The following is a 12,025-nucleotide window of genomic DNA, read 5'->3' as shown; positions in this document are numbered from 1 at the left end:
CCGGAAACTACTGTAAGGGGATTATGCTAGACTTTTCGAATTTCAAAATACGAGCATCAGAATTTATTACAGAGGCAATGCAGGAATTTGAGGGGAATGACGGAAAACAGTTATTATCCAATTACGTTCAAAAATGTGAAAATAACAAAATACGTAAATATTGCATTTTCAATTTAGTCGCTTTTCAATTCGTTTAAGCAAAACATCCAACTAGTTATCTTGAAACGGTTATTACTTACACAGTTTATTATTAAGAAAATAGACAATAATAGTTTGAATATTTGTACTTTATTAGAGCCCATACACACACAAAGTTACTTTCTAAACTTTTCAAATTATCGAACTTGTACACATGTTCCCCATCATCCAATACAACATGCAGACATTTTCAAAGTCATTAAGATTATTGAGGAACCCCATCTAAAACATGATTGCGATCACAACGTGGCCGAAGGTCACGCATGCGAGCGTACAAGACGTGGCCATAGGCCACGTCGAAAGTACGCGAGTCGAGGAAGGAAATAAAGCTGCTTGGAAAATAAAACAGAATTCTCTCCATCCATTTACTTTGTTAGTGCCCTTTGCAGAACAGTCTATCTGACGGACGGAAGATTATTGCAAGATAGGATATCTTGACAGTGATTTGGTAAATTTGATTTTGAAATTCTTGTAAAGTTAACAATATTTCGTAGGTTAGAATATATACCATAATATTTGTGACTTGCTTTTGTAGGTGTATTTCGAGTCTGAGTATGTGAAATGGCAAATGTAAACTCCATGCCTTAAATTAAATATTTAAAATATGTTAGGGATGGGACAATATGAAATTTTGGCCGATACTGATAAAAGTACCGATATAAAATTTTCCGATACCGATAACCAATATTCTACCGATCCGATATAAAATTCCAAATGTTCCTTCAAGACCTGAATGATTCATTAACCTCCTTGATACATGTGTGTTTCGAGGTGACTGCAGTACAAAAGAAGTTGCATATTTTGACATTTACATTTTTAAAAAGTATGACATGGGGATTATTCATAAAAATTATAACAAAATGGTATAATTTGGCACTAAATTATAAGATATTTATAGATATATCGGATCGGGAAAATAATTGGTAATTTTACTGATACACCGATATGCCTATATCGGCCGATGCCGATAGAGTACCGATTAATCTGTCCCATCCCTAAAATATATGTATGTACCGTTTAATTGAATTGAATTAGAATATTTGGATACATAAGAATCACATAAACCCTTTATGTTGCTAATATATTTGTGTGTGTGTGTGTGGGTGGGTGGTGAGAGATGGTAATATGTAAGGTTGAAATAGAGAAAATATCTGCTTGTACCCTTGAATTTTTGGAAAGTTCGCCTTGAAAACCGGGAATTATTCTTGAATTTTATCATGGCCCTGGAGTGGCCACCCTGATTATGAGACCTTGCAATGTCATGGAGGATAAACGCACACACTTTTCTGAACTTTAGCTCATCTTGAATGATAATATGGGCTGGTCCAACACTAAGGTCCCCAATAGCAGTGCCACCTCCTTGACTGTGACGTGTCCGTTTTCCCACATCACATTCTCCACGGCTGAAATGTTGTCTTCTGTGACTGCTGGAACCAGGGGAAGAGAATCCTCCAGACAAGTGATGCAGTTTTTGAACTTCTTGCTGCATTCATAGACTTCTATATGACCCATACAATTGTCACTGTACTGAATTCTCATCTGACGATGCATCACTGTAGGTTTCATACCTTCAATAAACAAAAGTCTCAAAACACTTAACTGCTCATGCTTGGTGCAGTGTTGCAGGTGTGCAACCATCTTGTCGGCATACAATGATATCTGTCGTATGCATGATTTTTAATACAGCTTTTCTGGTTTCCCACTGCTGAGCTCTTCCACACAGCTCTTGTATGTGTGCTGTCTTCGTTTATGTTCCTGCTTACATACAGGTATGATGAAACAAGATTCTGTTCAGCATGAGGTATGTGTGTGAACAGAGATTGAAGTTGTAGGAATTGTGCTGAGGCGACAGATTAGCTTGGTAGATCTGTTGTAGAGCACTGGCAGAGAATGCAAACGACCCGGTTCTGATACCTGGTTGAGCCATAATTCACGTATTTAATAAGTTACATTGCATTGTCTCTGAACCACAGTGGCGTCTCGTGGCCTCAAATTTGGCCCGGGCTTATTTTTTAAAGAATTTAAAATATAATGACAATTCACATGAATTACAAAAAATAGGTATTTTTCTTCTTCTAGACTACAAAACTGGACTTATTTTTTTAAAAAAGTATTTAAAAGGTAATAACAATTCATATGAATTACAAAAAACAAGCATTTATCTTATTCTAAACTACAAATTGGACATATTTTTTTTAAAGAATTTAAAATATAATGACCATTCACATGAATTACAAAAGAAACAGGTATTGCTGTGAAACGTACCTTTCTACGAACGTTGGTTCTCATTTAAACAAGAACTGTGCTCTCCTGTTCTTCTGCTCAGCAAATTTTGTAATTATTTTTTCATTGAAGCCCTCTATGTTTGCAATGTATTCTTTCTCTATTGTAAGCACTGCCAAGGCATTGAGTCTGTCTTGTCCCATTGCATTTCTTAATCAGGTTTTAATACTCTTCAATGTGCTGAAACATCGTTCAGATTCAGCTGTTGCCACTGGAGTTGTTAAAACTATGTTTGTCATTTTTACTGTTTCTGAAAAGGTATCCTCTAAATCATTTTCAATGAAAAACGAATGCAAAGTACTGATCGAGTTTATGTTTTTAAACTCTTCACTACAATAAAGAACACGAAGTTCACTATTTAGTTTTCCCTCTTCTATGAAGGGATAATATTTGGCACAATTCTTACATGAATCATCGAGAAAATCAGACTTCCTCCAGTCATTGAATTTTGCAGGATCAAGTAAATTGAAACACTCCAAATGTTCAGTTGCCCCAAATCTCTCTTTGGCTTGATGAATAATTATATCGCAGCACTCAATAGCGCATGCTGTTTTGTTAACACAACTCATTTTGTATCACGGCTGATGTGTATTTATTTACTTTGGATTCCTCTAAATGTTCATGCAAACTGTTATCTAGCTTAGCAATCTCATTTACTAAATCTAGGAAGATGCCTCTGTTTAAAGATTGTTCTCTTTCGTTATGTCCTCATAGAGCAAGTTCATGTCGACCGCAGAATTTTAAGCAATCGATAATTCTATTTAATATATGCCTATTTGTGTTTTTGTATTAATGTAACACTTGGATGGTCAGGACCTAATTATTTAACAACAAGTTTTTCTTGGTCACTCAATGTCTGAAATAGTGTTGCCAACAAGAAATCCACTTCGTTCATAGTGAATAAAAGCCACCACAATGCTACACTACAACATGCGGGATCGAACGAACAGGACGCCACGGAAGTAGCCCCGAATCAACATCCAAACCCATTGCACCCCTCCCTTCTCTCTTTCTGCTAGCACGTGACCTTCACTGTAGCGTGTAGCGTAGACCACGCCTTCCTCTGCGACGAGCCCCGAGATGATAACTGACATCAATGCCGCTAGGAGCGCTGTCGTATCCATTGCTGCTGACGATGAACTTACGTCGGTAAAAATCGCCTTTTAAAAGATAGTGTGATAGTTATGTATTATGGTGATTGAAAATTACATCAATACGTCCGTTTTTCTTTAGGGGCTAAGCCGCGGAAGCCCCAAGGGACGAGACGCCACTGCTGAACCATAAGCTCTTTCAGTTAATTTTGTATTAATGTATTGCTGTGTGTTAAAATTGCAACACATGCAAATGATTAAATTTTATATTTCATGCCATATGTTTTCAGTGTCATCAATAAGAAACTAATTCAACTGGACTCTGTGGCAAAATGGTTAGCACAGCACCCAATGATGCCAAGGGTCCCGAGTTTGAATCCCAGCCTGGGCATCATATCATCACCCTCCTCATCTTTGCGGTTAGCCAAAAGTAGCAGAAAAGTGAACTAAAATAAACTACACACATCAATATTAAAGAAACTAATTCACAACTTGAGTCCACCAGGAATCAAATCCATAGTGCCTTGATTGATTGATTGATTTAGGTTATTTTACTTCGCGTTTTGTGCCTCTTGGCTAATTTGCGAAGATGGGGATGAGTGATGAAATGATGAAATTGATGAATGGACATTCACAAACAACCAAGCCCTAGCGGGATTCGAACCCGGGACCCTTGGCGTTGCAGCGCGATGTGCTAACCACTCGGCCACAGGGTCCGGCCCATAGTGCCTTGAATAAAAGGTGGTAGTGTTAAGCTGTTGCCGTGCTGGGGATGCCCAAATGTACTAGTTGTCAGTGCATGGTTTTTGGTCAAACATTTTTGTTACTCTTTCATTAAGTTTTTTGTTCTCCACTTCTGTTTCTTCATACATCATAGATTTGTTTTTTTTTTCTGTGTTTTGACTGCATTGTATATTTAGAATTACTCGCATAGTACACTTTTGTTTTATGCTGACTGCTTAAATTAACCTGTGTTTTTTCTTCCCCCTGCAAACAACCATTTCTGTACTCGAATCCAAAAAGCAAAGCAGTTTTTAGGAAATGCAGGCCTCTATGTGAACTGTATCCACAAGTCCCTTATAGTTTTAAAAGTAAAAATATAGACACCTTCCACTTCTCATCAGATTATACACTAAAAGCAACACTTTCTTATTAGTATTGCATAATTATTACATATCTAATTAAATAATTATTACAAACTAACACCAGATGTCATCGTGAATCATTGACAAAATTTGACAGGGTATGGAGAAAATCAAGGCAAAATTTTTGCTAGTCAAGGCTTTGTTTCAGTGCTAGGAGATAATATTTTATCCTTTGTGTATGCAGCCATGAACTACATATTTATAGTTGCCACTGACAATTATATTTTTGTGTTCGATAATGTGAGTTCTGTATGTATTTCCTTTTTTTGTCATACTGTCATACATCATAGAGTTGTACGGCAAATGCAGGTTCCTTGTCTTCCTTCTATTAAAATGTGATCGTGAGTGTTCAATAAATGAATGAAGTGTGAGTTCCTGTGAGGTGGAACATGTTTCAAATTCCTAGTAGTGACCCTGCCACAAAAGATATTTCGTTCCCTTTTTTTATTTTCATGTATTGCTCTGTTTGTACATAATGCTTCTCTGATGTTTAAAATACATGCTTGTGCATCAGTTTATTTTCACATTGGACATGTTATGCTATTTCTTACAAGCTGTATTTTTTAGAAAGGACAATATTTTAGCTTCTCTTTACTTTATGCAGAGAAGTCATGCTTTTGTCTCAGATGTGGTTACTGTCTTTTACACCTGATTCAGTTTATTTAGTGCCAGATCCAGGAATGGCACTTGGGAGAGGTAATTTTCCCACTAAAGACCATTCTAACCAATATTTACATAGTTTTTATGTAAACAATATGTAGCACTACTGCATGGTATGTATGGATTAATGTGCACAAGGTGAAAATATGGATACTGGCTGTGGTTTGAATATATTAATAACTTATGTTTTGCGAGTATGTAGGTAACTCCTGCGACGTTTCAGGATGCAACTGCTTCCTTCCTCAGGCTGCTCACGTTTAGGTTATGTATAAATCATAACCACGTCGAACTGTCCATAGGTACAGGATATAGGATTGGTAAAAGGTGTGTGGTTAAAAAACAATAAAAATCTATAACCCATTACAGGTGCACGTCATACTACCATGCTGTTTCCCCGATTAGAAACTGCTCCTTGGAATGTTAAAACTTTAAAACTGGGTTTTAGATTTTTATTGTTTTTAACCACACACCTTTTACCAATCTTATATCCTGTACCTATGGAGAGGTCGACATGGTTATGATTTATACATAACCTAAACGTGAGCAGCCTGAGGAAGGGAGCAGTTGCATCCCGAAACGTCGCAGGAGTTACCTAGATACTCGCAAAACGTAAGTTATTAATATATTTATATTAAATTTGTGAGTAATTTGCACAACTTTCATCATGAATTTGGGGTTTGAATCCTGGATAAATAAAGGATGTTTATTATTTTGTTCCGTCATTATTATATCTTCCCATTGTCATGGGAATGGGAATGTCATGATAAACGAAGCAATATAAATGTAAAACGAAGGGAAGAGAAACATTACAAAGGAGCAAAGATCTTTTCTCTTATGTGCCCCATCTTGACCCAGGAATGTGTAAAAATGTACATGAAGCAGTAGGGTCATTATTTATTTATTTATTTAATTTTGATTTGAAATCCAGATTATTACCAGAATACCTCAGGACATAGTTTGGAACATATAATAATAATTTGCATTCTGTATCACAATATTTACAACATATCCATAATAAACATTTGAAATATTTCACAGCAATGAAAAAAAACAAACAAAAAAAACATAAATGTATTATCTGCAAAAACCTAGTGTAGGCATTTGAGAAGGGTGATCATTTCCATCAATTCCCCATGAATCTGCACTTGTTCAAATCACGTTGCCAAAAAAGCTGCAATTCCTTCATGTTCAGTTTTCTACTGATGTTGGTTTTGGTGAACTAACTCAGTTTTCTACTGATGTTGGTTTTGGTGAACTAACTCTTCATTCTATTTTTCACTTGTGAAATTTTCATGTTTAGGAAGCAAGAAGCAGACAAGGTCAAATTGATGTTGAAGAATGATATTATGAATTTTTGGGTGTCACTCGTTACCATTTTTGCATGGCCTTAATCTGTGTAATTCAGAAATATAGTTTTCCGTTAGTCTTGTGTTCAAATTTCCAGTTTTTTAAAATTATCCTGCAGGTAGTATTGGAAAGGGGCGTAATGACGTATTTCAATACAAGGGCCGATGCCACAACGGGAGTGAAGAGAAAAGACTTCAAGTACCTGGACGATGCCAGAATAGTTCCTTTAGAATGTGATGACTCCACCTTCATTATTCACTTCTCTGATAGCACAGTCCATCGGCTGAGTGTTCTCAACTGTGGAGAAACAGGCCAGATTAGTCGACAGGTAAGTTCAGGCTTGGTATGTTGATGTTTCTAGAAATGTGTTCCTTTGTAAAGTTTATGCATACTGGAAATTCTGCATTGGGGATTTTTTTTATTTCTTAAACAACTTCTTACACTGTGTGCCACGAGAATAATGTATTACCGCATTATTACTTTCTCCCTTTGCAGTTATGCCAGGACTTTGGTTTACAGTGCAAAAAAATTCAAAACCATCTCTAAGCAGCAATGTACAATATTACTATGGATGTTCTTGCTCAAGTGTGAACATAAATTGAGTTTTGTTATGATTATGTTGTGCTGTTAGTGGTGTAACAAGCTTGGGGGGCTAGAGACGTTACATGGGATGCGTAGCTTAGACATTTGAAAATATAAGACAATCTTCCATATTTCTTACAATTTATTCATCAAAGCTTATACATATAATATTTTAAAGATCTTTCCCTAACTAGCAAGTCTAAGCTCTCTGTAGGAGACTATCCGAGATTAGTCTAAGTAAGAAAAGATATTCATTACCTTGCTCAGAGTTATGACTGGTGCAGTCCTTAGTCAGGCAGCAGTTCCCCTGGAATGGGATGCTGTTCCATATTTGGGGGGGGGGGGTATTGCAAAATGTCTTCCTTTCCCCTTTTTCTTTTACCAGTGACCTTTCAAAGTCATTTAGATCTCAGTGGCTCTTTATACATAAATCCATTTCCTCAATTTGCTCATGATGGGCAATCATCAAATTCCCATATTTAGTTCTAGAGCAGTTATCATTAGAGGCACATATTTTTGGTAAATAAAAGGGCAAAATTTCGGTACAAAAACTGAGTCAATTTCGGGTTCAAAAGCGGTAAATAAAATAAAATATCGGTGTTATAGCGGTGAAAAAATGGATGAAAAGTGGTATATAAAAAGACATATTGGTTTTAAAATTGTGAAAATAATCCTAAATTTGATTTAAAAACTACACTTATTCCACAGAATTAACATTTCACTTCTAATAGCACATTTATGTAGTTATCAGAGTATTAAGTTTATTTCTGTGTAAAGGAGTCCATTTTTGCTTCTCCAATATTAACAGCAGAATTAATCAATTTTCCGGGAATTGCATAACTCTCAGGATAATTCAGACCTCGGAAGGTGTCGCATCGGTGAATAAACCCTGAATTTCGTGTTTAAGAGTTAATTTCGCTTTTTGCAGTTCATTTCGCATTATTTCGTGACAAAACTTGGTCACAAAATGCACCTCACACCTTTCAAAAACATGAACAATTAACACTACAATGTGTTTTTTCAAATTTCGTTTTTTCATCAAAAACGAAATATGCATGCCCCTAGTTATCATATTTGGAAAATCACACGTTTACTGTTTTCCTTGTTTTCAGAGAACCTTGAAGTTGTTTACTACTCTTAAAATACTTCACCCTTTTATGGGTTAGCCACTCCTCCTTATTCCAACTTTGGCCTTTGGCCAGTGAATTGGACTTATTCCCTTTTCATGCTGCTTTTGTGTTATATGCATAAAGTCAAGTAGACTTCCAGTATTGTTGAGACTGGCACCAAATCAATACCCATGAGCTCAAATATTTCAACAAAGATAAATGTATTCTACTAAATGGTCCATTGTAAAAGATGGTTGAAAAATCCATCCGTTACAGTGGTGGGCATATTTAAACATCCTAGCATAGAAACTCTGTCCAGAATATGTTTCAGCTAATGCAGAATGTGTTTTAGTTCTAAAATCATGTTTGCTCACTCTATAAATGACTTGAGTTGTCAATTCTAATAAAATATATTTTTTTGTATACTATGTAACATAACTTTCACAATATCCTCACTAAACCATACTATTCATTCTTGGAAACATTTGCATATTTATTACATAACACCACACCAATGCACAGTGATCCAGAATGTCAAAAAAATCGGCAAAAATCAGAAGCCCGCTTTTTGACCCCTAAATCAATACAAATGTGTGAGATTAGCATTTTGAGGAAAAGTGTCCACAGAATTGTCGTGAGATTGATTATTTAGATTTTTTATACACACAGTATAATTTTGACCTATTTCAATACATACTTCTGACCACAGTATACTAAGCAATACACTTGGAAGACTCAAATACATTCCCAGAAATAGATTAAATAATGATAAAAATAATAAAAATGATAATAATGATAATAATTATTATTATTGTTATTGTGAAATGTATCATTAAAATGAATTTATGCACAATAAATGTTTAATGCCAGGAATACAGACTACCTATCACATCACTTTCAAGACAAATTAATATATTTTAAGATAATATTTATTCAGAAGTTCCGATGCCTTTCCTTATCCTTCCTTCTTCAAATGTGCTTTGGTTGCGAATGTGAGTTCCTTGGATGTATTTTCCCTGTGTAGTTCTTCAGTTTATCGCTTTTTATGTGTCATTACTTTCTTCAAAACTGACACTGCATACAGTAGAAGTAAAATCAACTACAAATATCTCATTTTTTAAAGCCAACTGAAATTATTTCGTAAAGAAATTTATGTTCTTTTTGGCGACAATTTTCACAAAATACTTTGCTGCAGAACTGTGACACATCAACACTAATCTTCTGAACACACTCTTCAGCAGATATTATCAATACTTATAGAATCTAACATGAATGAAACAAATGCTTAATTTGATCATTCCTATCTTCGCTAGATTTTTCATGAAGAATGTCTTGTGGATTCCTATGATGCACCATCATTAACCCGTAAGGGCACTTGAATGGTTAAAAATTACCCAAACAATTTTGAAATATATTTTTTCATCTTTTCCAATGAGTGCCTGAGGCCACACTTCTTGGTACCTTTCCGGTGAACCCTTCCAAATGTCATGACCTTGAATCAGCTATAAGACTTTCTTAGTTCCATTCACATGGCCATAGAAACATCGTCTGTGTAAATTTCATCCATACGTGTGCGTCTACGTTTCAGTATTTCAACATGTTATTTTTTTTCTGATTTTTTATCAGTTTTGAAAAACAATAAGGATGTTCAAAATCAATAAAATCTGTTTAACTAATAAAGGTATTGAATTAAATGCTTTAAAGTAATTATAATTTGGACTTACGAAGTAATTTGCTTTTGGGTAACATTTACACAGTGCGAGTTAATTGTGTTAATGAAATTTGGGGGGGGGGATATTAGTGGTGTTTGGATAAATCACTGTTACACTGCAATACTGCTACATGTATTAAGCATCAGCTGATAGCGAAATCGGAGATTTACCATTCCACAGCGTGCACATATGTGATCACGTTTGATTCGGGGTTGCCAGCAGACCCATTAACATAAGGCACACATTCACATGCCAGCTAAATTTGTCAAAAGTAGCAAAACGTAGCAAAACTTTTCTCCTGTACTGTTTTAACAATACTTTAAAGTATCCTTTGCTTTAGAAATCATCACGGGAAATAGAGGCTAAAGCTATGTTAACTTAAGATACCTTTTTTATTTCCAAGTCAAAAATTAAAACATTATATTTTCTTTTAATTCAAATGTGTGTTCTTTTTCTGTGCATTACCGAGAGGTTGAGAGTCTACCTAGCACAATTTTATTTTCTGGCAAAAAAGAAATATTCCTACAACAAGTCTTAAAGATAAGTACAATACATAGTCTGAAAATTCAATTTTCAAAAACTGCCATTTTGAGGCCCTCAACAAGAACAAATAATCGATCTAGACAAGTGTTAATGTTTTATGCCCTTACTGAAAGGTAAAAATTTCAATTTTGCCGACTTTTTTGGCATTCTGGATCACTGTGCAATGCCACAATGCCAAAATCTCGAATTGTCAAATTTCGGCTTTTCGCCTAAGTGCAGTGTCTGGCTACTTTTTGATTCCTACGCTATACCATCCATAAGTAGATATACATTTCACAGATGAAAACATTTATCCAATATGATGATTATTATTATTATTATTATTATTATTATTATTATTTTTTATTATATATTTTTTCATGTTTAATATTAAATCTTTTTATCCCAAAGCAAGATTTAGCATATTTGTGGTTTGTCATTAGTGTGACAGTATAGTGCCAATCTGGTGCAAGAGGCCCTTGGTTTGATCCATGGTGGGAGCTCCAATATTTTGGTGTTGAATCACTGAAGATGGGATCAGACTATGGTCTCGAAGTCTGAAAATCAGAGATTATGGAATCAGATCAGTTAATTATGCATGACCAAATTAAAAAGGTTCATGGCAGGTGATGGTCTCAAATGGCCATGTGTGTGTTGAAAAAGTGGGAATTTACTGGTACCTAATTGATCTGTTATTTTTGTGCTGAAATTCATTAATTTTGTTTTCCAGAAATGGATAAATGCCTTCCAAGACCATATTGCATTTAGCACACACTATTTAAACCAGGGTAATGTGTCCTGTGATAGTGATGAGGATGAAAATGATCTAAAACCTTTGGGCACAATGCAGGTAATTATGAGACATTTGATAAAATATTTATATACTTGAATAACTTGCAACATAAAAGGATAAGGGCTTGGAATAATTTTTTTACCTTATACTTACCTACTCTAAAGCTCACTTTAGACGAAAGTATTTTCCCTAGCATTTTTATTAACATTTGCACCATGACCAAAATGCTACCGTGTAAAGTGAAAAATCTGATGGCATTGCAGATGCCATGGCTTATTTTATGACATTTCTCAATAGAAACGACCTCTAGGTCACAAGTGCAGATGTAAAGGTGGCCGCGTGAGATGTAAGCAATATGTCACTTCACATTTTTAAAACATTATAACTATTCAACCGAGAGGAATAAGGTCTCCTATTAAATGGTTTTAGGTAGTAATCAATGGCGCTGCTTAAATACATGCTTTGTAGCATTTACTGTTCGAAAGAATATTTTTGTTAATTCAATTGAAAACAACATAAACGCACCATAGATGGTGTAATACGACGTGCCTTTTGTGCTGTATACATTATACTTTTATTTATT

At 35.1% G+C, this 12,025-nt stretch overlaps 1 protein-coding gene across 4 annotated transcripts in view; it reads left to right on the top strand.

Annotated features, from left to right (window-relative positions):
• LOC145997188 (oxysterol-binding protein-related protein 2) overlaps positions 1 to 12,025 on the top strand; it is a 284,976-nt gene that overhangs the window by 22,305 nt on the left and 250,646 nt on the right. For all 4 annotated transcript variants that reach the window (XM_083133909.1, XM_083133910.1, XM_083133907.1 and 1 more), the window contains exons 7-8: positions 6,843 to 7,052; positions 11,380 to 11,499. In XM_083133909.1, coding sequence (XP_082990035.1) covers positions 6,843 to 7,052; positions 11,380 to 11,499 — 330 coding nt within the window. The remainder of the gene's footprint in view (positions 1 to 6,842; positions 7,053 to 11,379; positions 11,500 to 12,025) is intronic.

This window comes from Lepisma saccharinum, chromosome 13 (genome assembly GCF_977018435.1).
Source record: "Lepisma saccharinum chromosome 13, izLepSacc3.1, whole genome shotgun sequence".
Taxonomy (NCBI): domain Eukaryota; kingdom Metazoa; phylum Arthropoda; class Insecta; order Zygentoma; family Lepismatidae; genus Lepisma; species Lepisma saccharinum.
This window is presented reverse-complemented; position numbering and strand designations above follow the sequence as displayed.